Genomic DNA, 25,692 nt, shown 5'->3' on the forward strand with positions numbered 1-25,692 from the left:
GATTTTAATATACAAAGAAAAGCATCAAGAAAAATGTTTAAGGCAGCTTCAAATGCTCAGCATCCCAAGATCAATACTTCTTCAGGAAGAAAACATTCCTTAACAATTTAATGGGTTTCCTACATATGCATTTACCTGCAGCTACGTAAAAGACAAATAAGCAAACCCCTGCTTTTTCTTTAAAAAGAAAAAAAAATCTACAGGAGAAAAAGTCTGATGTGACAACCCATTTTCCTGCTCTTGATAAAATAACCACAGCATGCAAATAGGGGCAGGATGCATCTCACTTAAACTGTGGATGAAAGGAAAGGCTTAGGGTGAGTACAAATTATTGCTCAGTTTACATCTGTTTTTTAAATAGATTTCCTCTGAAGATTTTAATCAGCACTTTATTTTTGTTCACAAAAGCTTCATTCAGTTCAGTGTTCTATTTAAACACCTCCGTAATAAAAAGTAACAAGAATTGCCAGTAAAGCCAGGCTGACAGACAGCATCTTCAGTCCACCTCCTTCTTGCTGCCAAGGAAGTTGCATCACCTTCCTGGAACTCAATGATGCTTTTTCTCGGATTCCAGCAGAAGGGCATGCTTTCAAATTCAAGCCATTTTCCAGCACATATCTGAACTCCTGTGGAGAAATGCAGGAATTAGATTAAGCTTGCATGCTAATTACATTTGATGATGTATATCAAGTACAAAGGAAATCTCCCCTTAGTAATAATTTCCGTTTTAAAGTCAAAAAATACTTCAGTCTGTACTGCATCTTGAATTCTTCTTGTTTATCTCGTTCATTTCTCAGATATGGTGAAGAATTTGTGCTGATGCCATACCGAGTCAGTTTCTTCAGTGAAATTAATTTCCAAATCAATAAAACTGTTAACAGCACAGACAAATTGCTTGGCAACAATGTCAAAGAGAAGTTGTTTGGGAGGGTGTCTATTTTTGTTTTGCTACCCTCCCACTCTTTGGTTCCTTCAAATGGGACTGTATAGCTAGCAATACAGGGAAACAACAACATTGCCATTTTTTCCACAGCAGGGCCCTGCAAATGTCAATCATTGTGTTTATCCCTGGTGTGCTAGCTCAGTGATGTTCCAAAGTCCTCCCCCAGCACTTTCCCCCTGACCCTCACGAGGCAGCTGTGCTAAAACACTCACCTTCTTGTTCGTATTGAGTCTCAAGGTCCCCTGCTAGGGCTACTATTACCACTGTCAACGTGATTAAAAGCACCAACAGTCCTCACTAGCGGCAGGATCTATACTGTAGCATAGTTAGGCACGCTGAGTCGCCATTTCAGGCTTAATTTTACCATTCAGATGTAAAGCTAACGGAAGTGTTCCTACTGCAACACATATCTAGTTCAACAGAGTTTTATGGTTAAAAATCAGTGTCTGTTTAAATGCCATCAGAATACGTGAGCAAGAAGGTGTAAATGATGGAAAACAGTATAAAACAAAAAAGGTTTACTAATATGTCATAACATTTAATTTTTTCATTCTGTTTATTTTGGCTTATGCTTGGTTTATGTTACATTTTTTCCTAGACTCATTTTCTTTCTTTCAAGAATTTCTTTAATAAATTGGAATGAACCACTTGGATTTTAACTTCTTGAAATCTCCCAGTTTAAAATATTTTTGGAGAGTCACCTTTTGCCCCTCACTTTTTCTACCTGGGCATCATTACCTTTGCTTTCCACTTGTACTACCAAGTGCCTGTCTGAACAATCATACAGTACATTCCTAAGCAGCTGTAACAAGATTGTGTGCATGTTTGTCCACGGCTAATGGAGCTCCTGACTCAATACAACAAATATTACCACTGAAGGTGCCTGCCCACATCTAAGTGGGACAGCACAACCTAAACAGTTGACTTGCAGCCTGCTTCCTTTATCCACTCCAGGATTAAATACTGTTATAGTATTTGTGGAATGAAAATTATTATAACTGCTTAGATAAACAAATATCAAAGGGGCAAAATGACAGCCTCAGGTAAGTGCTTTACCATCTGAGGTGTTGTTAATTCAGAGTGCATGCAATGCTAGTTGGAGGATTACTGACCATGTAACCTGTGAAATGAAGATGACTTACTACATGTACAGTAGGTAAAAGATTGTCAGGAAGGAAGCAGAAGTAAGTCGACAAGTATATTGGGACATAGTGCTTTCCAGTTAAAGCATGAAAACTAAAGGATTCCAGGACTGCATCACTACATTGTGAAGAATGTGTTCGCTTTTCACCACAAAATATTGCAAGTGTTGACGGATATTGCTCTGTACTGATAGGTAGAGTAATTAAAATCTATTCCTAAGGAATCTAAAAAACTAATAATTGGCTACAGCTATTTTATTTCAAGAGTCAAAGCTACTTAACCTTTACATGCAAAATAAACTGGAAACCACAGAAAACCAATTATTAAAGTTTTTATTTATCTGAAACAAGCTACCCAGTAATATACTCGTTTTTAAGACTGGTCAAAGTTGGAGGAAAACCTCTCTTCGCCTCAGACTGCATGTCTTCAAAATTCTACTCATCTGAGGCAAATCATTTCTTTTCATGGCCATATAAAATATTAGGTGTTTTTCACACTGTCGGTTAGGTAGATTGTACAAACAATCAAAACAATTTATGATCTGCATTGCTGTGTATCATGGCCGGCTGCAGACACATCCCTCCTATTCCGAGCGCCAACCCCCACACACTCCCAACACCACGACTTGCGAGGGGGAATCTCCCCCAATCAAAACCCAGGTTATTAGGGTCCTTTTAGGCCTGCCACTCTGGCCCTTTTATCTCGCATGAATGGACTGGAAGGGGATGAGAATCTCACTTGTATTTGACAGCACCATTCCAATAAGTCTGATTACTGAGCTCACTTACAATCCTGCATTGCATTAAGTTTATATGGTGGGATATACCATAGTGTCTTGTTTGTGAGAGTCTTGATCAAACATGTATTTACTTCCAAGAAAATCTTCAAGGCACATATGTAAGATTCTGAGTTGGTCTAACTTTCACCATACATAATCTGCATCCAGTGGAAGTATAACATTTCCTTAAATCTAGTTTGAATGGATTTTCATAAACTGCAGGAATTGCAAAAAAGTACTGTATAATGCAATCAAGTGAAATTCAATAGGAATAAAGCTAGACAAGAGCCTGTTTTTCATCTGAAAAACATTTGGATCAAATACACAGGTAACTTTATTATGCTTTTAAAGTCACGTAGCACATGTATAAAAAGTTGTGTGCCATAACTGAGTCTTGATATTATTTTCCAGACATAAGCAGTTCAGAATTAAAACTGTTGGTAAGCTCATAATTAATAGAAATATTGCTCCCACTAATGAGAGAGAGAAGGGGAAAAAAGTGGGAAGAAATTATCAAACACAAATGCAAAAACAGCCACTGTGAGTCCAGCATCTTGTATTTCCACTGAATTAAGTCTTTCATCTTATTTTGGCAACAGCAAAGTAAACACAAGACTTTGCTAATAAGGTATAATATAAATTATTAAACCATCTAGCATATGATCAAATGCATTTCAGATTATTTTCTGAATAATTCTTCCCTGACAACTGCCAGGAGTAATATATTTTGCATGCTCTTATACAGCCAAATTGATTGCTGTCTTTCTGATGCTCTAGTCCCTGACTGAAATACATACATCAAAACCGAAGGTTTGACATCTGTCAGTCACAGCCTAGCTTTTTTTTTTTTTTTTTTTTGGGGTAAGATCTCACTTCATGTTTGTCAACAAAGACCTGATAGCTACTCTTCAGCTGTGAGCTGAGGTTTTAACGGATTCAAAACATTTCTTATATGCAAATTTCTTTTATGGTTCAGGGCATTGTTAGAGCTTGAAGTGTTAGCTAACTACAGTAAAAAATTATTTGACTGAATATATCTCAAGATAAATTAGACTGCTGAATTTTTTATTCCAACCATGCAGTACTATAGGGTTTCTTAAACTTTATTGCACCGCGACCCTCTTCTGACAACCAAAATTACTACACGACCCCGCGAAGGGGGACTGAAGCCTGAGCCCCAGCACCCCAGGCAAGGGGGCCAAAGCCCAAGTCCCGCTTCCCTGGGGGGCACCAAAGCTTGAGGGCTTCACCCCTGGGAAGTGGGGCTCACACTTTGGCTTCAGCCCTGACTCCCATCAAGTCTAATGCCAGGGGTTCACGACTCACTTTGGGGACCCAACCCACAGTTTGAGAACCGCTGCTGTACTACATACACACTTGCACCACTTTGTCAAAAAATAGAGATCTTATATAATCACGCACAACAAGCATATGTGAAAAATTAAAAGAAAAAATGTTAAAATATGCATTATGCATCATATGCTATTTGAACCACAAACACTTGCGGCTCTTATATTTTGGAAGCATTTTCATGATTTTCAAAGCAAACAATTACAAAAAGGTCCTACAGAATATATTAGAAAATCATATCCCTGCTATCAAATTCTACTGGATAGTTATAAAAATGATAAAAAGGTTAACATTTCTTATTTGATTCTATAGATTTATAGAAGTAATTTCTATGCAACCCCATTACACATTTTTATAGAGCCCCACATGTTTAATCTCTACCAAATTCTATAGGCTTTTTCCATAAGGGCAGGATATGATCTTAAGAGTTGAAAATAATCTGCATATAAATGAATTATCTTTTTCCAAATGTCATTACATAATCCTCACAATGCTAACAACATGTGGCATCCTTGCCATTGTGCATCTCAAGTAACATGCAGTGCTATCTAGTTGGAAACAGAAAAAAATGAATGCAAAAAAAGTAGTTTCTGTTGCAACTTTTCAGTTCCCTAACTTAAGTGTGTTTGGGGCAGCTGATGTGCCATATGTTTCCATCTGTAAAATCTCACCATCCTCTAACCTAAGAACTGACTGATTCCAGATGCCCGTTCAAAGCTAGGTTAAAGTTTGCCTATTCATTACAAGAAATGGGAAGTCTTGAAAAATAACCAAAACAGCAAGGCCCTTTTGAAAGAGGAATTTCACTTTGTTTATTCTTTTCACTACGTAAGTAGGAAGGGCAGGGGGAGACAATTGGACACAGGGTAAAATATATAATTAATATATATTTGTTCTCAGTAGAAGGAACAAAGGGAGCCTCATCACGTTTTGGTAATATGCTTTGATTCTTACTCAATTCCAGAAGGAAAATAAATTCATGAAAGCATCGTACAAATAAACTGCAATCTGTAAACCTGTCTTATTATCCATAGATAACATCCAAATCACTGAATCTGACCCGGTCAACTCAGGTCATGACTACCACTAGAAGCTTGCCTGTGGACAAACACAAACAAAATGTTTATTTGATAATGAGGGGTCATGCAGAGACTGACTTTCAGCTACAGTGTGTCAGTTTCTCTCAGATCTAACAGTTTCTCTGAGATTCATTGTCCATTATGAAGATCAATTTTTGTTCTGCCCTGCCCTAGCCCCACACATCAAGACTGCAGCCACATCTTGATGCTTCTTCTTCCATAACATTTCCAAGATCTGGCCTTTTCTTTCTGTCAATATAGCTGCCACACTCCTAAGCCCTCAACTCCCATCAACCTACTCCTCTCTGAAATTGTCCATGCTGTGTGTCTGCCTCAGGCTGAATTTTTATGAATAAATGAAAAGATCTGATAAGGAGCTAGGAGAGAACTGGGACATGCTGGGTAAAGAGAGTGGGAAACTGAATGAGGAGCCCAGTAGGTAGATTGGGACTAGCAGCTGGTGGAAACAGGAATGTGGATGGGGGGGGAGTGGGTCAGAAATACATATTCGATAAGGAGCCGGACGGGGAGGAATTGGGATTGGCTGGACAAGGAGACTGGAATGGGGAATCTGGAGGAGTAAGACTGGGCAAAGAGACTGGGACTGGAATGAGAAGCCAGAGCGGTGAACACTGGGACTGGCCAGGTGAGCAGAATGGGACTGGGATGTGGAATATGTTGGCGGGGAGCTTTGTTAGTTAGGAAATGCCAGAATTAATTTTGGACTCCTTGTATGTATGTATGCATGATATGATACAGTTTTTAATTATATGATCACATAATTTTTTTCCACATGAACTCTAACTCATTCAGTGCACAGAACGTATGGTGCTCAATTAATGAGGAGCTGTTCAATTTTTCTGTTTTGATAATGTACACACACAAGGGGGCTGAAATGTGCTTGCCCAGGCAGCCTTAACTCTGGCACTTCCTAACTTTTGAGTGCTTAACTTTGCAACCTTATGTGGTTTGAGAGAGAGATGTCTTTAGTTTCCCTTTAGCCTTTGAGTTTCATACAGAATAGTTCTTTAGTATTTAGCAAGATCTGCAGACTTTTCTGCATATGGAACAAGATGTCGGTGTGTGTGTGTACAACTGAAGTCAGTCAGATATTATACAATCTTCCATTCTGGTGTTTACTCTTCACTTCAGGAATTGACCTTTAACAAAAGTTATCCTGATCCACTGATTCCTCATGTAAGGGTTTCCATTTCACTTCATTTGCTCTAGAATCTCTTTGGTTTCTCTGCTGCTTTTGCTCTGCACTGGCTTTTCCAGGCCCCCACCTTGTGTCTCCATCAAAGATCTCCCATCTGACACTGGCTCCTCTGGATCATGAGTGTTACTCCAGCATTATTGATCTTTAAAGACCTAACTGCTGTCATTAAATGGTGATGGGAGCCATCTGTTTACTTTCACAGTGCACAGAGGTCTTTCATCACTTCCTCATCTTGGATGTGCCATGGCTTCCTTTGGATCATATAAATGTCATTCCAGGATAATTTGTCTTTAAAGACCTAATTACGTCAATTAAATTATGACTCCAGTTTTACTTACTCTCACAGAGCATGGGAGTTTTTCACCCACACCCACATCTTTTCTTTCCCCATATGCACTTTTATTCCTGTGCTGACCTTTATGTGATCCCCCATATTCACTTTTTCACTCAGATATTCTTTTATAGTACATATAGTTAGGATTTTAAATTCTTAGATTTTTATTTTTTCTTTACACATACCAGAGTTCACAAGGTAGGACAGACCTTAAATCTTTTCATCTCAATCCTGAACTTCCTGTGAATATAGACACTGAAACGGCAAAATCTAAAATACTAAAGCTACCTTTCTGATATCCTACTCTTCTTTGTATTATGATAGTGCCTAGAGGCTGCAGTTTCACTTTACAAACGTAACAAAGGGTCTGTCTTCACTTCTAGATGGAGGTATAAATTCCAGCTTGAGGAGACATACCTGTCTCAATTCTGATCAAGCTACTGTTAAAAATAGAGTGTAGCCATAGTGGCAAGAGTGGCAGGAGGGACTAGCTGCCCCAAGTATGTACCTAGCGTCTTGGATGGGTATTTGCTTAGGGCAGCTAACCCCACTCACAGCACCATCAACCTTGGAATCTCGCCAAGATGATATGAACCATGGGAAGCCTCCCAGGACTGGGCTCAAGGCCCGAGAGCAAGGAATGCGGTAGATAGAAATTGGTAAATAAGAATGTTAAACAAAGCCAGTGTATTCCTTTTATCTGTTGGAGAATGTAATGCGCGGGGGGAGAGAGAGAATAAAGGGGAAGGTGGAAAGCTGACAGGCAGAAGTCGGTTAGCAGACCAGCCTGTTTGCTTGCTAAAAGCTGTGTCTGTCTTGTCATTGAACCGCCACAACTGGCGCCCAACGTGGGGCCCTCAGCACTCACCTCGCCCGGCAAGGGTTTCAGACGCGTCACTCATCCGCTTCGCGGATCCCGGTGAGTATTTTTCGTTGTGGTAAGTATGGGAAGCTCCCTCTCTGCTTTGCAAGTGCAACACCGCAATGAGCTACAGTATTTGCTGCGTAAGGCTCAGCATGACTGCCCCACTCGAGAACTCACTCTCCTGCTACAGGAGGTGAGTGCCCAATGCCCGTGGTACCCTGAAGCTGGAACCCTTAAGCTAGCGGACTGGGAGCGGATGGGCCAGACATTGCACAAAGAGCCTCGGGCGTCCGTGCAGGCTTTACATGCCTGGCACCTCTGCCGCGACGCGATACAGCGTGTCGCCTCGGACAGGCCCTCCCTCGCGAGGCTGGTGATCTCGCCACGCCCATCCGCTCCTGCAGCCACCCCCCCTCCTACCGATGCAACACAGTGTGTCACCTCAGAAAGACCCTCTCCCGCGCCAACAGAGGGGCTGCTGATCCCGCCACCCCCGTCCGCTCCTGCAACCATCCCTGCCCCTGCTTCGCCCCCAGTGCCTCTATTACCACCGCCTCCCTGGCCTTCCCCACCGGAGCCGGTGTGTGATCACCCTCCGCCCGTGGGGCCCCATGCTCCGGGGCCCCCCGGGGGGTCATCTGCGTCTGCTCAGGGGCTTTCGCTGGTGCAACAAATGGTTCACGCTGCGAGGACTCGCTCAGATATTACAGCAGAGGAGCTGGCTGATCTGGTCTCAGTTTGTCCGGTGACCTGGCAGGATGATGGCCAGGGCAACCAGGTTGCAAACTGGGTCAGTTTGCCTTACTCGGTGATCAGAGAGGTAAAGAAAGGGATTCGCGAGTTTGGCCTGACTAGCACGTATGTGTGTGGTCTCATTGAAGGGCTAGGTAGTGGGTACTCCCTGATCCCTGAAGATTGGAAGGCGCTGTTGCGCATGATGCTGACACCTAGTCAGTATGTTATTTGGCTTAGTGAGTATCGGCAGATGGCGGAACGCCAGGCCCAGGTTTATAGAGAGCAAGGTATCATTTATGAGCACTTGGCAGGGGAGGGACAGTTTGCTACTGTTCAGCTGCAGTCTCAACTCCCTCAGGCCGTCTTCCCCATTATTTCCACCTGCACCCAGCATGCTTTCCGGAAGGTCCCAGATTCAGGCAGGCCTACCAAAAGCTTTGCCAGTATCCGTCAGGGTGCATCAGAGTCCTTTATGGATTTTACCAACAGATTGCAGGAGGCTATCCTCCGACAGGTGGATAACCCTGCAGCAGCTCAGGAGATCCTGCTAAAAATGGCGGTTGAAAATGCGAACGAGGATTGCCACCGTGCTCTCCAGGCTGCACAAGCCTCTGGAATTCTAGAGCTGTCGGACATGCTGCGGGCGTGCCAAAACATCAGAACTGAAGCACATAAAGCTGGAGTTCTGGCCGCCGCCCTGCGGAAAAGCGGGAAAGAGGGGAAGCGTTGTTACCGCTGTGGTAAGGAGGGTCACTTTCAGCGGGAGTGCCGCTCATCGATGGCGTCTGCCCGCCCCTCAAAGAAGTGCCCCAAGTGTCGGAAGGGCTATCACTGGGCTAATCAGTGTCGTAGCGGGTCAGGAAACCGCACGACGGGTCCCCCCCGAACCCAGGGCCAAACGGGGGTGTTTCCCACTCAGAAAACTGTTCCTCTGCCTTAAAATCCATAGACTCTATGAGGGCGGCGACTGCTGGAAGTGCAGGGCTTGATTTGATTATGCAGGAGCACGCTGATTTTCAGTTGCAAGGGGAGGTTTGCGCCATACCTACACAGGTGACGGGACCTCTCCCTGCTGGATTTGTGGGTCTGGTTCTCCCTCGCTCACACGCTGGGAAACAGGGTTTTTTTGTCATCCCAGGAGTTATTGACGCCGATTACACCGGTGTTATTAAGGTTCAGGTATGGACCCATCTTCCGCAGTCGCTCCCGCGTGGACGGTCAATTGCACAATTGATTTTATTCCCCTATCAGGTGCCAGCCGCAGAGGATCGAGCCCGGGGCGGGAACGGCTTTGGATCGACGCTGTCTCAGTCGCCGTCTCACAACACGTCCTCTCCACTTGTTGCTCTGACACTGTCGGTCCGCCCCTCAAAACCTCAGTTAACACTTCTTTTAAATAATGTTCCTTTTACAGGGTTGGTGGACACTGGAGCTGACGTTACGGTGATTCGTGATCCGGAGTGGCCGGTCGGTTGGCCAACAGTTCCTTCTAGAGAGTTGTGGGGGATCGGGGGTAGCAAACCCAGGTGCCAAAGTTTGTCTTGGGTCACGGTCTCTAAACCAGGAGGCCGTGCCCTTGCTACGATCCGCCCTTTTGTACTCCCTGTCCACCTCAATATTTGGGGCCATGATTTACTTACAAAGCTGGACACCACCCTCGATATTAATATATAATGGCCCAAAATTCTCCCTCACCCACCTGGCCATCCGCATTACCATTGGTATGGCAATCCTTAGAGCCCGTATGGATTGACCAGTGGCCCCTCCCTCTAGAAAAGCTGAAAGCGCTTCATTCACTTGTACAACAATATTTGCATGCACAGCGCTTGGAGAGCTTTACTAGTCCTTGGAACTAGCTGCTGTTATTTTGGCCTTTCAACTTTTTGCTGATTGTCCCTTTAATTTGATCGTGGACACGCATTATGTTTATCAGGTAATTGATCATTTACCCCTTGCCCTCATTACCCCTCAGGTCGATGCGGACCTCCTTCGCCTGTTTTTGTCTTTACAGTATCTCCTCACCACTCGTAATTTCCCTTATTTTGTTGCTCATATTCGCAGTCATACCCCTCTGCCTGGGCTACTCATTGAAGGCAATGCGCGCGCTGATCGCGCGTTACGTGGTCAGGTAAATTCCCTTTTTTCTGACCCCATCGAAAGCCATTCCTTTTTTCATCAGTTTGCCTCTGTCTTGGCCCGACAGTTTCATATTCCTGCTGATCATGCACGTTCTATTGTTTGTTCCTGCCCCCCCTGTACCGCTGCTGCCCCTACCTTTTCTTATGCCGTTAACCCCAGAGGTACCGCAGCGAATCAGCTGTGGCAAATGGATGTCACTCACGTGCCACAATTCTGCCCCTATTCGTTTTTACACGTTTTTACTGATACCTATTTGGGATTCCTTTGGGCGACCCCACAGCGTGGGGAAGCCACTCCCAAAGTTATTCACCATTTGCTAGCCTGTTTTGCTGTTATGGGTCACCCGAGCCAGAAAAAAACGGATAATGCCCCAGCCTATTGCTCCACAGCACTTTTCACCTTTTGTGCCCAATGGGACGTCCGTCTCAAACACGGGATCCCTTATAATTCCACAGGCCAAGCTATTGTTGAACGTGCAAATCGCACGCTAAAAACCTTGCTCGACAAACAATTAAAACAAGGGGAGCTGCGTCTCCGAATCTTAGGAGACATTCAGCAACAACTGCATATCCTTTTGTTTACTTTAAATAATTTAATGCTGAATGCAGATCAGCAGACCCCTGCGGATCGGCATTTTCACAAATGGAAAGACCGCGTGTCTATTACCATCAGCTGCCCGATCCGCAATGGTTGGGCCCAGTGCCTTTAATCACTTGGGATCGGGGATATGCTGCTGTGTTTCTCCCTGCAGGACCGTTGTGGGTTCCGGCCCGGTGTGTGCGACCGGCACTGAAACAGCATGGCATGGCACCAGGGGCTGTCGAACCCCATACCGGAGTTTCAGCTGACCTTGGAGGAGAATGCGGTGCCTCCCGAGTCGACAACGGCGGGACGGAAACGGAAGAGGCGTAGCGTCCCAAGCCAGCCCGTGACATGGGGAGCAGTAAAAGCACTGGTCGCCGCGGCTCAACAAAGACAGGCAGCAAACCAACAGCCAGAGACTCCTGAGACTTTGTTTGTGGCAATTCTCGCCCAAATCATTGCTAATTCTGTACTGATTGTATGCCTTTTGTGCCTGCTATTTCCTGGAGGGGTTGACTCGGGAGCGCTCCTCCGTTACGGGCCCGAATGACATATAACCTATGGGAAAGACTGGCTTCAATAGCAAATGTTACCCACTTTTGTTTATTTGATTTTGTAGCAGCTGAAGAATTGTTAGGTTCATGCCTTATTCCAGTACGTCATCACCCTGAGGAAATTGGGAATGAGATGATGCTCGCCGCTTACTCGAACCTCTCTTCCCAGGACTCTAGCATGGCTAATTGGGGCCCGGCCAATTACACTTTACCTTTTTAAGCTTATTTTTTGCTGCTGTTGTGTACAATGTATTCCTTTTTGTTAAGGCTTTGTCGAGACCTGCCCTGGCAGGCTCCACGAGTTATGACCTTGTCTGTCCGGGAGTTAATTGGCTTGCAAATGCAAATTGATGGCTACCATGAGATGGCCGAGCACAAATAAACAAAAAAGGAGGGGATGTAGGATTAATAAAGGTTTATGCGCCTGGCAACATTCAGGGCACACCCGGAGTGTTGTGTAGGAGTAGTGCACACACTGCTCCATCCAAGGGCATCAACCTTGGAATCTCGCCAAGATGATATGAACCATGGGAAGCCTCCCAGGACTGGGCTCAAGGCCCGAGAGCAAGGAATGCGGTAGATAGAAATTGGTAAATAAGAATGTTAAACAAAGCCAGTGTATTCCTTTTATCTGTTGGAGAATGTAATGCGCGGGGGGAGAGAGAGAGAATAAAGGGGAAGGTGGAAAGCTGACAGGAGAAGCCCGTTAGCAGAGACTAGCCTGCTTGCTTGCTAAAAGCTGTGTCTGTCTTGTCATTGAACCGCCACAACATGGCTACACTATTTTTAGTGCACTAGCTCAATCACAGCTAGCATGGGTAAATCTCCTTATGCTGGAATTTGCCCCTCCAGGGTGATGTGCAGACACACCCAAAGATATGGTTCCTGCACTATAGAGTTTACTATCTAAGTGTAAGACTATAAACTAGAGATGGATAAAGCACAATCGGGAGAAGCGTAAGAAAACAGTGTGATGATATTGGTTGCCACAGAAACCAGTGCTCCCAACAAACAAACTGCCATTGTGAAAAAGCTATGTCCCATTCCTCCCAGCCTCCTATACTGCAGAAGAATCTGCTCACAGTGGCACAGTCTGTCATTATGTAGCAGTCAGTGATTAGACTTAATAAGCTCAGCAAAAATGCTTTTTAGTATCAATATGTTGCTAAGACTGACACAGGTAATTCTTCCACTCTGTTGGCTGGCCACATTAGACCTTTTAAAAAATGTTCATGTGCAAACATAATCAGTTCCTGTCAAACACATATAATCTCACTGGTTCTAGGCAACCTAATTCCTTGTAAAATCAGAGAAGCTGGATCAATGCGAGTCTCTTCTGTTGTTTTACAATTTAGCAGGGATTCTGGGGCTTACTCATTTCAACCCATTTCTCCCACCTTTTTGAAACCCTCTGAAGAAATATTACTGAAATTAGTTAATACTGAAGCTTCTCATCAGGAGTAGAAAAGAAGAAAGTAAGAGAAAAACACACGAGAGATACTGAAAATGATAAACATATGAGGTGTTTTTAGGGAAAAGGAATATTACAACCTCGTGACCTTGGCTGATTTAATCTTTCAGAAATTGGTATTTTTGGATTAAATACCCCTTCGTGTTATTTCATTAAAATTAAAAAGGCATCACAGTAGCCACTTCTCTTTTCACTTCACAAAGACACTTTCTGAGAAGAAGCGGTATAATCTGTTCCTTTTAGGCTATTGAGAATTATACATCTGGCCCTTCCCCCCTGTCGTCCTATGACAGAACCTCTGATTGTGTTACAGCATCCTCAGTGCCCCTTCCTGTGAGAAAAATGAGGTAAATGTCTTGTTGACTGGTTCAGAAGGTTAAAGAATTCCTGACAATCAAGGCATCACTTTTACCACCTTTCCAAGGAACAGATTACAGACTTTGAAAGAATTATCAGTTTGATAGATATACATTCATAAAGATCCTTTTTGTAAAACGATCTTGCGACATGATACTACTACTACTTTGCACCTATCTGGCAATTTATATTTGAGGATTTCAAAGGAATAAATTAAGTCTCACAACACCCTTGTTATCTTAAATATAAGTAAATCAATACACAGAAAGGTTAAGTGACTTGCCCATGATCACACAGCAAGTCAGTGTCAGAACCAGGAAGAAGACCCAGATTACCTAACTCCTAGTCCTGCGGTTTAACCACTAGACAAAGCTCCTTTCCTGGTGGCCAATAATCTGTCTGGTAGGTGTCATACACAGGTACACAGTTTTCCTGTATTGTGCTATGTTTTGATTTAGCATTTATGCTTCAGTAGTATCTATTTACCGTGAGTATTGTGAATGTGTCCTTAAGAGAAGATTAAGTACAAATGAATATACTTCATTTGGAAAAGGAAGTAGAAAGAGCATTGTACCGTACGGGGTGGGGAACTCTGCCAGGTCTGGTGTGACATATGGAATGACAGGGTTTAAGGCCAGAAGGGATTACCAGATCATCTAGTCTGTCCTCCTGTATATCATAGGCCACCAACGCCATCCAAAACCCAACAACTGGAATTAGACCAAAGTATTAAAGCCCTCAGGAGACTAAAGTATTGTGCATCACAGGGACAGAACAGGAGGGACCAAGGTGCACCTCTGGAAATGGCTCATCTGCATGTTTTACCCCAGATGCTGCAAAAGTGTGTTTACAATTTTATCAGGTTCTCCATGTTTTGATTCTTGTACAATCCAATGGCTTGTCTACATGAACATTTAGTTTGCAGTAAGCTGGGATATGAATCTACCCTACATTAACCTGCCACACTGTTCCTTACGCACCCTAACAGTTCCTTGGTGCACTTTGATCTATCCCACTTTGAAACAGAAGCAGATCAAAGCCCATGAAGGAACTTGGTGAGCATGGTCCACAGGGACACGTAGTGTTCCACAGGTTAGTGCAGGGTAGAGTCAGACTCCAGCTGGCTGCAAAGGAGAAGTTATTAACCTTGTGCAATAACTGGAGTTGTCTGAGATGTGTCCCTCTATGGGTGCTCCACTTCAGATGAGCGCATGCCCCTTGCGTCTTTAATTGGAAATTTTTGGTAGTAATGCCCTTTTGGCTCACACATTCTCTCTATGGTTCTTTGTGCCCTGCTCCAAGGATACATAGGGATGCACGGGTGAACCACCCTCAGTTCCTTCTCTACCATGAAGTCCTTAGAGGAAACTCTGGAGCAGATGGGAAGGAGGGCAAGTAGTGGAGCACTCATAGGGGGACACATCTCGAAGAACTCAAGTTACTGCACAAGGTGAATAACCTCTCCTTCTTCTTCTAGTACTGTCCCTATAGGTGCTCCACTTCCGGTGGCTACTAGCAGTATCCCTCACCTGGAGACGGGGGCTTCGGAGCCAAGTCCAAGACTGAAGACAATGGTGCATTTCCAATGGCAGCACCTGAACTACAAGTCTGGACTGCTATATTGTGCTTGGAAAGGTATGTATGGAAGTCTGAGTGAGAGCCTTACAAATTTCTACAATATGAACACTCTTGCGTAATGCCACTGATGTAGATCCTGTGGAATGGGCCAACATCCTAGGAGGAGGCTGTATGTCTGCAGTGTCATACACAATATAACATAATCAGAAATCTACCTGGAAAGTCTCTGGGTGGAAATCACTGAACCTTTACACCTATCTGCAACAGTCACAAACCAGCTGGGTGATTTCCTAAGCCTTAGTTCTGTCCAAATAAAAGGCTAACACCTTCCTAACATCCGCAGTCTGTAAAATGGGTTCCTCTATGGACTGATGTGGCTTTGGGGAAAAAACCAAAGATGGATAACTTGGTTGATGTGAAACATGGACATCTTCGACAAAAATTTAGGGTATGAGCATAATGAGACATTGTCCTTTAAAAATACTGTAAATGGAGGGTCTGCCATTAGAATCCCTATTTCCCCACCCTGTGAGCAGAGGTGCTAGTTACCAAAACAATTGTCTTCTGAGATAAATTTATGAGGAAAAAGGTGGCCATTGACTCAAAAGGGGGGTGGGTGGGGACGGGACACACCATAAGGCATCTAAATAGTATATACAAATCCTAGATAGGAGTGGGTTCCTTAACTTGGGGAAATAGGTTCCCCAATCCTCTGAGAACCCTTACAGTTGTAAGATGAAGACTTGAGAATGAAAGGCTGTTAAAACCACCAGGTGAACACTGATTGAGCTTATAGACAATCCTGTTTTTTTTAGCTCCAGGGGGTAATCAAGGACAAGCAAGAGGGAAGAGTGAGCAGGTGAACATTTCTCTGGACACACCAAAGGCTTAACCTTTTCCACTTGTGAAGGAAAGTGCATCTCATGGACTCTTCCTATTGTTCAATAATCCTGTTGTAGCTCCTTAGAACGAACAGATGCTAGTCCTGTGAACCATCAAGGAGCCAGTTTGAGACAAAGAATCTTCGGGTTGGAGTGAAGAGTTCAAATGGTATCTTGGCAAAGAAAATGAGGAATGAATGGAAAGCTGAATGCTTGACAAACAGCTATGTGAATCAGGTAAGGATACTATATTTGTCTGGACCACGTTGGGACTACGAATATGGTCCTGGGCTTTGTGGTGCTTGATCTTGTTTATCACTTTCAGAATCTGGGCGTTGGGGGAAACACATATAAAAGGCCTCTTGTCCATGGAACAAGGAAGATGTCTTTTCAAAAGGGAAAACTCAATTCCCCCTTGAGCAAAAATGTTTGCATTTCCTGCTGGTCACAGTAGCAAAGAGGTCTACTTTTGGAATTCCCCAAATCACAAAGATTAAACTGAGAGACTGAGAATCTGATAATCCAACTCCCATTTGCAGTCCTGGGAGAAGTACCTGCTGAGTTTGTCTGCTAACCTGTTTTATATCCCTGGAAGGTAAGCTGTTGAAATATGGATGCAAGGGGCTATTCACCAGTTCCAGAGCTTTAATACTTCAGCACAAAGGGAAGGAGATGAGGCCCCTCCTTATTCGTTGATATAGAACGTGAAAGCTATGTTGTCTGTCAGGATCTTTATGCACCTTCTTCTGATTATAGGCAAAAAGAGGATACAGACATTCCTGACTGCCCTCAGCTCGAGAAGGCTGATGTGCAGGTGTGTCACCTGGGCAGACCATTTGCCCTGAGAGGTGTGGGTCCTCAAATGCCCTCTCCAGCCTATCAGGAATGCATCTGTAATTACAGTGATAGAGGGAGGAGGCTGAACAAACAGAATACCCACACATACAATGTCTGGGTCCTTCCACTGATTGAGACTGTCTCATACCTGACCTGGGACCGACACCAACTTGCTCAGGCGGTGGTTGTTTCGTGTATAAACAGTTCTGAGTCAGCCTTGGAAACATCCAAGGCAGAGCCTGGCATATAGTTCCACAAAGGTGCAGGCTGCCATGTGTCTAAGTAAATGAAGACAACTTACTGATGTTTGTGGGCTGATTTAAATCTTTGAGGCGAGATTTGCTAACACTGAGAATCTGTTGTAGGGAAGATAAGCCCTGTCTGATATAGCATTAATATTAACTCTATTCTTCGTACCATGCTTAAAGTGGATTTCTTTAATGTTGAGCTGCAAACAGCTCACAGAACAGAGATCTCATCATCTTTATGGCATCAAAAGCTACATTGTAAGACTGGTTGTTGAGAAGACAGTCGCTGAGTTATGAAAAAATGATTATCCCCAGATGTCAAAGGTAAGCTGCTCCAGCACTTCTGAGAACACTCCTGGGGCAGGCAAAAGGCCGAACTGGAGCACTCAATACTGAAAGTGATCCTGACCTACTTAAAAAAGAAGGGACTGTTTATGAGATGAATTAATTGCAATATGAAAACAGTCATCCTGAAGGTCAAGACCCAAAAACTAATCCTCTGCTTCTAATGATGGAATTATAGCTGCAAGAGACACCATCCTGAATTTTTGTGACTTCACAAAACAGTTACGGAGTCTCAGATCTAAATCAGTCTCCACCATTCCATTGTTCTTCAGGACAAAAAATAGCTGGAATAAAAACCCCGCCCTCTATGCTCATATGGACGTGGTTCTACAGCACCTATTGACACAAGGGAGTCAATTTCTTGCATTAAGAGGTACTCATGAGAGGGGTCCCTGAAAAGGGACAGGAAAAGGGGTGGGTGGGTATATGGGAGAGAGGTAAAATGGATAGTGTACCCCAATCTCATAACCTCCAACATCCATTTATTTGATGTTATTCTCTCCCAAGCAGATAGAAAGTGGGAGAGATGGTCTCCAAAAGGTGGAAGGTGGATAGAATGGTGTAGATGCAGTTTGTTTTTGTGGAGTTGTTCCATGCCCTCAGCCAGCCCATCTAAACTGATACTCAGATGATAAGGGCTCAGTAGTAGATGTAGAGGAAGCAGGTGGTCTCTTCTTCCGGAACCTTGACTTCTTCCTGGGTGGTTAATAAGGTCTCTGGAATCCTGAGAATTAAGTGGTGTGGGATTTTTGAGCCGTTTCGGATCTACTAAACTTCCATTTGTTTATAGGTGTGTAAATCCCCAGGGATCTGAACGTGGCTCTGGATCCTTAAGGGTACGCAAGGATTCAGCAAATAGCCCGAGGCCATCAAACGGAAGGTCCTCAACCGTGTTTTGGAAACCTCCCTTAGGAATCCAGACAGCTGGGGCCAGGATGCCCTCTGCATGACCACTACTGTAGAGACAGATCAAGTGACAGTGGCAGCTGCATCCAACGAGGCCTGCAGAGATGTTCTAACAGTTGACCTTTGTTAATAATAGCCTGAAACTGGTCACACTGATCAGTCAGCCGATGCTCAATAAAGGTGGTAAATTTGGCATAATTTGAGTGATTGTACGTTGCCACGACAGCTCAATAGTTCACAATCCTAAATTAAAGAGTCACAGATTAATAGGTTTTTCTGCCGAACAGATCAAGGCATATTTGGTTCTTAACATATGGTGTGGCCTTCATATGGTGTTGTCTGCCACACTCATTCACTGCCTTCATAAACAGGGCGTTCAGTGCTGGATGAGTATTGAACAAAAATTTAGGGTTCTTAGCCAGGACCTTTTACACGGTGGTGGTATTATCACAGGGGTCTGCCAGATGGATTTGGCAGGATCCAACAGGGGCTTATTAATAAGCAGGGCAACTCAGGTAGAGGGAGTGCACTGAAGGATATTGAGCAACTTATGTTGCAACTCCCTGACATCTTCCAAGGGAATCTGCAATGTGCTTCATTAATTCCTGGAAATAGCTGAGGTCATCTGCCATAGTTGGTGAGGGAGGCATAACTGATCCATCTGGGGAAGACGAAGAAGTATTTGTTTCAAGAGTAGCCTCTTTATCTTCCCTGGCCTTCTGCTCCTCAAAGGATTCTCGTGCCTGAGGTAGAGGAGGAGGGATAGTTTGAGTATGGGAGCATCTTTCCCGGTAGTCCCCAGAAGAAAGATTAGGAGTATGGGGAAAGTTACTGTTGATATGCAGCCAAAGGATCCCCGTATGGCTACTGTGGGGGGCGGGTGGTCCAAAAGTACTCGGGAGTGGCATCCACTGGTGCTCAAACCAGTTCGGTGGAACACAGGTTCATCATTGGTGTAACGCTCCCCTCTTTTCAAAAGTCTCAGGTGGGAAATCCCTTGTCTGAAGAGCAGGTGAATCTTAGATTGAGACATGTGAATTGGAAGAGAGGGAGCCCCAGAACTCTCTGAAGGTGCTGGAGAATCAAGCAGTACTAGGGAAATATCCCATCTCTGAAACTGTGCCTATCTTGATACTGATAACCTTTTGGTAACCACTAAAATGGGAGTCACTGATTCCTCCAAAACAAGCAAGTTCTGGGAGAATCTGAACTTCTGTGTACTGGGGGGAGGTCTGAAGGACAGGGCACCATTCCATTTTTGGTATTGAGGATATAAGTCATTCTGAAAAGTCCCTTCTTGCTAAAGTAGTTGGTACTGATGAGGATGCCTGGAGAGGCACCAAGACCATATGAGAAGTGTGTCTTCCTAGTACCGAGGCCTTCTTAGTGGTTGATTTTGATGCAGATAGAACTGAAGGAGCTGTGGGTACTGTTCTCTTAGAGACGGAATGCTTCATTGATGCAGTGTCCTGCTTCTGCAGTACCAAAGGTCTTGGTACCAACGCATGCTTGTTGCTCTTTTTCTCAGATGAGCCCAGAGCTCTAGACATAGGATTGGTACCAAGAGTGTCTGGAGCCTCAACTGTACCCAGAGTGGATCGAGAGGTCTCTGCAGTGGTCTTGCTTTGTGGGGACTAAGGTCTTTTGGAGGTAGTCTCCTGCGGAGAATGGCTCCACTTTCTATTGGTCTTCTCTGGATTTGCCTCAGGTAGACCCACATGAACGTGCTAAAGTTGATGGAGCTCTGTGTTCACTCAGGTTTCAGAGTAGCAGCCATGTTAGCCTGTATTCGCAAAAAGAAAAAGAGTACTAGTGGCATCTCAGAGACTAAGAAATAAATTGGTTAGTCTCTAAGGTGCCACTAGTACTCCTTTTCTTTTTGTGTTCACTCAGAGACTGATGTGCAGGGATGGGTCTTCTGGCTCGGATCTGAGGTCTGCTGGAGAGTCTCAGTTTTAATAAAGCAGGCTAATGCACATCTTGAAGCCAAGGCAGAAGAAACTGAGGGTGGTTTGCCCATTTAACCATATTTAGGCTTGGGGCATGGCACAAGGAAGTGCAGCGCTCATGTGTGGGCCAAAACTACTAAACTACTAAAAAATAAAGGGAAAGCAGCATTTTTCTTCTGCATAGTAAAGTTACAAAGCTGTATTAAGTCAGTGTTCAGCTGTAAACTTTTGAAAGAACCACCATAACGTTTTATTCAGAGTTACATTTCAGAATTACAAATAACCTCCATTTCCGAGGTGTTCATAACTCTGAGGTTCTACTTTACCAAAAATCTCCAATTAAAGGCACAAAGGGTGTGAGCCTGAAGTGGAGCACTCATCAGAACCTTACTCAAAGAAGAACTAAATGTCTATGTAGACAAGCCCTTAAAGTGCTTTTAGCATTTAAAGCCTGTTCTATAGTCTCACTCAGCATCTTTATATCTTAAGATAGTTGTGAACTGGGTGGCCTTTATTCTGCCTTTGCATTAATGTATTTAATTAAAAAATGACTTACTACTGGCCACTTGTGACCTCAGTAATAATAAAAAGTTGAAGAACGTACTGAGTGCACATTCAGTAATGTTAGCTAAGGAACAGGATAGATTAAAGCTGTCATATAACCTAGTAGCATTAGAAAAAGTTGTGACAATTTCAGCTTGTTCTTAATAAAACAAATACAGTAATTGGTGAAATTCACATACTTTATTAATTTTGGGAAGAAGTACCTATGTGCACAGACTGTTGTTTTATTTACATCCTTTATACGCTCTCAGAATAACAAGATTTAGCTGGGAGGTTTATAGCTCTCACCTCTGTAATTCCAAAAACTCAGGTTTTTAATTATGCTTGGGAGAGTAGCGAGGGACTTAGTCAGTTTTCTGGTACATAGTGGGCTGACATAACTCCACTAGCAGGGATGACGCACATCAATACAAGTACTAAATAGCATTAATATTGTCTGATTTTGTATTTTGACTCACATTTTATTTTGTCTAATGCCTCCGATGTTCAGGTTACAGGAACAGCAATATTCCTGTTATATTTACTTTTATATGGAAAAATATGTATTTCCAAGGTCATAGTTTTGTTGTTCATCAAAACTGAGGCTTAGTCCCATTTCCAGTGAACCAAAGCAAAGATGCATGAACCCACTGAACTCGGAGCTTGTCTGTTGACTTAGAATAGAATGGAATCTTAGAGAAGTCCAATATTCAAACACAGGAAAACCATGTTAATTTTGAGCCAACCCCTTCTGAAGATCAGGGCCTACAAACTCACACATCGGTTATGACATAAAAACCTGAGAACCTGTTTTGAACTGATCCCAGAAGGTATCGCAAGCTCTAACTGTGATCATTGCTTTGAGATCCTTTGCGATGAAAGATCAAACATGGTACAATTATCTAAAAGACCCAGTAAGCAGATGGAGTTCCCACCCTAATCCAGTGTATCTGCACACTTGATATGGTCCAAATACACCCCCTTATTGTTAACAACCACCACCACCACTAAGAAAGTTTCAGCCTAAGTTTTCTCTGAAGCTTGACTGTTCCTAGAGTTTTCCTTCTTCAGTTCCTTCTGCTTACAGGCCACTTCAACTCCAGTTATACTCTTGGATTGGAGCTAATAGGAGCCACCTGGCCTGGCATCAGTGTGTGTCAGCAAAAATATTTCTGCATCTTTATGCAGTGTTTTAGCACCTGAAGGAGTGAATCAGGGGGAAAGAAATCCTGCCACGTGATGCATTTACAGACAATTAATGAGGAAAAGTTAGGAGTAAGAGATCAAGATTGGTGTACTGGGCATTAATCTCTCTTTTCTTTTACAGTTCTCCAAAAAAAACCTCACAGGAACAGTTTGTGTTGGAAACAAAAGTAGAGAAGAGAACTGAATATGAAGTCAAATAAATCCAAGTGTCAGGCCTCAGGAACACCCTTAGGTTTTCAGAGATAAAACACAAGTTTTAAAAGTAATTCTCTCGTTCTGTAATTTGATAGAAATACTTTCCAGAGATCTCAGATTCAGGGAGAGATTGTTTGGTTTTAAGAAGGGAAACAAGTCTTTTTATAATTCTATTTCACCTGAAACAGCAATGGTTTGATCTGTTTGAATATATGATAGAGGATGCTGCATGAAAGCCTAATATTACATTATATACTTCAAGTATACATGGTTACTATATGTAAAAATAACCTCTTGATGTGAGTCCTGGTTCAGTACGTTTGCTTCATTACTTTGGAAATGTCTAATATTAATAGATAACTAGTATGTTCAATTAGGCCATATCTAGTTTTTTGAATGTTCCTACTGCATTTAGGAGTATATGTCTCAGACAATAGAATTAAGTCTCTAGTTTTCAGAGAGCCACCCCAAAGGATGGCATTTTGATGACATGGAAATATAAGGTACTTAATCACTCAAATTAAAGCAAATACTACTGTTGTTTAGAAATCCATCTCTATCTTCTACTGAAAAGGCTCTTTCTTTTCATCCAGCCTCCTTCTCATCCCTGGCACAACAAAAGATTTCCTGTCTAAAGCTGCTGGTAACAAAATTCAAAACCCAGATCCAGACCCCCAAACCAAAAGACTTGAAGAGGAACTTTATGCTTCTGAAATTGCATTGGTCAGGGCTGAATTCTCTGTCACAGTTCTCAGTTAGGGCTAACCTTTTGGGTTAACCTGCTTTTCCATCTTGACTTACAAGGATACAATGATGTGACCGTTTGATTACTCATTATGGGATAAGGCGACCATTCAATGAATTAGTTATGAAGATACAGTATAATGATGGAGAGAATGTGAAAGAAGGGATGCTGTTCTGAAAATGTCATTGTCACCGTGAAGCCCTTTGGGCTATGTAAATTAATACACCATCTGAAATAATTAGGATATGAAAGTCATTGTAAAATTAATGATGCCGTTAAAACAAAAACTAATATCCAACAATCAGATCACACTAATTATACTCTAGTTTGTACTTGGATAAGTCACCATCAAAGGGCCACAGACACAGTAAAGTATTATGGGAACATCATTCAGCATGTAAGAGCTAAATTGTTTCATCACTGTAACAAGAAAAATTATGAAGCCGAAAGTATAAAGAATCCCTATAAAACGAAGGTAATTATAATCTTAGATCAGAACTACTTCAATAGATTTGTCCTAGCAAAATTATATCAGATTTACAAGAATAATATACATATTAAATAAAAAGTATAAATGCAGTGTTGCATTTATAATTCTCATTATTACCTTTCAAAAACAGGCAGCAAGAGTCCACAATGTTATAAAAATAGAGTATTACAGTATCAGTTAGCAGTCTATTGATCATTTCATCAAATGACTTCAGGGTGTAATAGAATTGAGGAACACCCTAATTTGCTCCTAACATGGTTTGCTGACCTGTCTAAAATTAGAACTACTTTCAACAGTTTTAAATTAAGCTGTTTCTTAACCTCATGAATGCAATTTTCACTTGCTTTCAAAACTGGCTGCCATAGTAATAATCCCTTTCACTTCAATGGTTTTTGAAATTAATAATAAATGGAGAGGAAAAATTCTTAAAGTACTTTTTAAGGGGCAGAACTTCAACTGATCAGCAGTGTGTATAAAATACCCAGAACACCTGAATCTCCTGCTGACATTTTGTCTGTTAAGAGAGAAAGTTATGTAACCCTTTTAAACCTCTGTTTCCTTTCAAAAGGTCAATATGCATTTTTTGTGCTGCAGTGCTTAAGTATACATGTGAAGCCATTACTAGGATCAAAGCCCTGGATGGACGAGGACAAGGTGGAAACACGATTCACATTTGTAGTTCCCATTACATATGCAATCAACATATAGAAGTATTTTAAAAAGCGCAATGCTAGTTATAAGATCTTATTTTGGAGCACCAACCAGTAGAGAGAAAAGAGAGGATATGAATGTACACTATGAGCAGCACTGTAATATAAACATCTGCTGAATGTCCTTGGTCAATCTTTGTCTTTTCTGAGAACCAATTCCCATTCTTAGAAGAGGTATACATGTCAAATCCATACTGCCTTTCTCTGGCACAGCTGGTTGGAAATAACCGACCTCCAAAAGGAGCAGTCAGAGTGAGAAAATTAGCGGCTGTTGTCTTTTTATTTTTAATGCTAAAAGCTAATTAACACTCGGTGAATGTATAAAATGGAATATTTAGTAAAATATTAGGAAAATTAGGGAAAAAAAGACCTTTTACATTCTATCTAAAGAGTCTTCCAGTTAAAATTCATACTGGAAAAAAATCCTAAAAATCATCCTTGCATGTCAGTAGGAGAGCTGAAGAGTGTTTTGTGAAACTGATAATACACTGCTAGGTAATTTTTAACTTTGTACTTGTGAAGAAAAGGACAGGCCCCACCCTCTGGCCCCCAGTGCTATGCTGCAGCAGGCACAAGGCAGCTATGAAATGTGAAAATACAATTGGCACTGAATTTGTGTAGGCTACAAAGCTAAAAATGAGACATACACTCAGGCAACAGAAATAAAATGCAAAATTAGAAGTGACATTTAGCCCTAACGTCTTCCCTTGAGGTGGGAGGAAAAAATGACTGGTGTGTTCATATCCTTCCATATTCTGTAAATTGATCCACAGCTGAATCATCACCTCAAACTCATATTCTATTCCTATTAACTACACGGGCAGCATAGGATTAAAATAATTACGTAATCTGAATGGATTACATGCTGACATCCAGCCAAATAACATTATCCTTCTGGAAATAAAGAGGAAACCAACCAAAATATACCCACTTTCATCTGAAACTGACTTTCCTTCAGTAAAGTTACAATCTCAGATCCTGAGGCTGCAGGGCTTCCTCTAGTGAAGCCACTAGGACAGAGGTCCCCAAACTGTGGGGCATGCCACCCCAGGGGGACACAGAGGAAGGTGCGGCTGTGGCCTGGGCTGCTGGCCCCAGCCTCGGAACCCTTGCCCTGGTCCGCGTCCCCGCCCCGCAAGCCACATCCCTGCTCCCAGCCCAGGGGAGGTGTGCGGACAGGGGTAAGGGGGGGACGGGACACTGAAAAGTTTGGGGACCACTGCACTAGGAGTTCTGAATGAATAAAACATGTAGGCTCAGGGCACTACACGAGAAAGAAAAGTTCTTGCTTCGTACTTCAAAGCACAGTTCTACTCTGAAAATGATTATATAAAAATGGCCCCTTAACTATATGAACCTGCTACCACCTTTTATTCCTTTTAGCATAGCAGGACCTGTCCAGTTCTGAGGCAGTGAGACATATTCTATTCCATCTTGTGCATGATCAAGAGAATTGTTAGCTAAATTCTGATGGCAAAAACTATTCTGCTGGTGATAAATTAGCCAGAAA

General features: G+C 42.8%; 1 protein-coding gene across 2 annotated transcripts in view; it reads right to left on the reverse strand.

Moving 5' to 3' along the window:
- Positions 1-372: 372 nt before the first annotated feature.
- The window catches only part of CDKAL1 (CDKAL1 threonylcarbamoyladenosine tRNA methylthiotransferase), a 657,626-nt gene continuing 632,306 nt past the window's right edge, over positions 373-25,692 (reverse strand). For both annotated transcript variants that reach the window (XM_074944791.1, XM_074944792.1), the window contains one exon: positions 373-626. In XM_074944791.1, coding sequence (XP_074800892.1) covers positions 432-626 — 195 coding nt within the window. In that variant the 3' untranslated portion in view covers positions 373-431. The remainder of the gene's footprint in view (positions 627-25,692) is intronic.

This window comes from Natator depressus, chromosome 2, assembly GCF_965152275.1.
Source record: "Natator depressus isolate rNatDep1 chromosome 2, rNatDep2.hap1, whole genome shotgun sequence".
In the NCBI taxonomy this organism is placed as follows: domain Eukaryota; kingdom Metazoa; phylum Chordata; order Testudines; family Cheloniidae; genus Natator; species Natator depressus.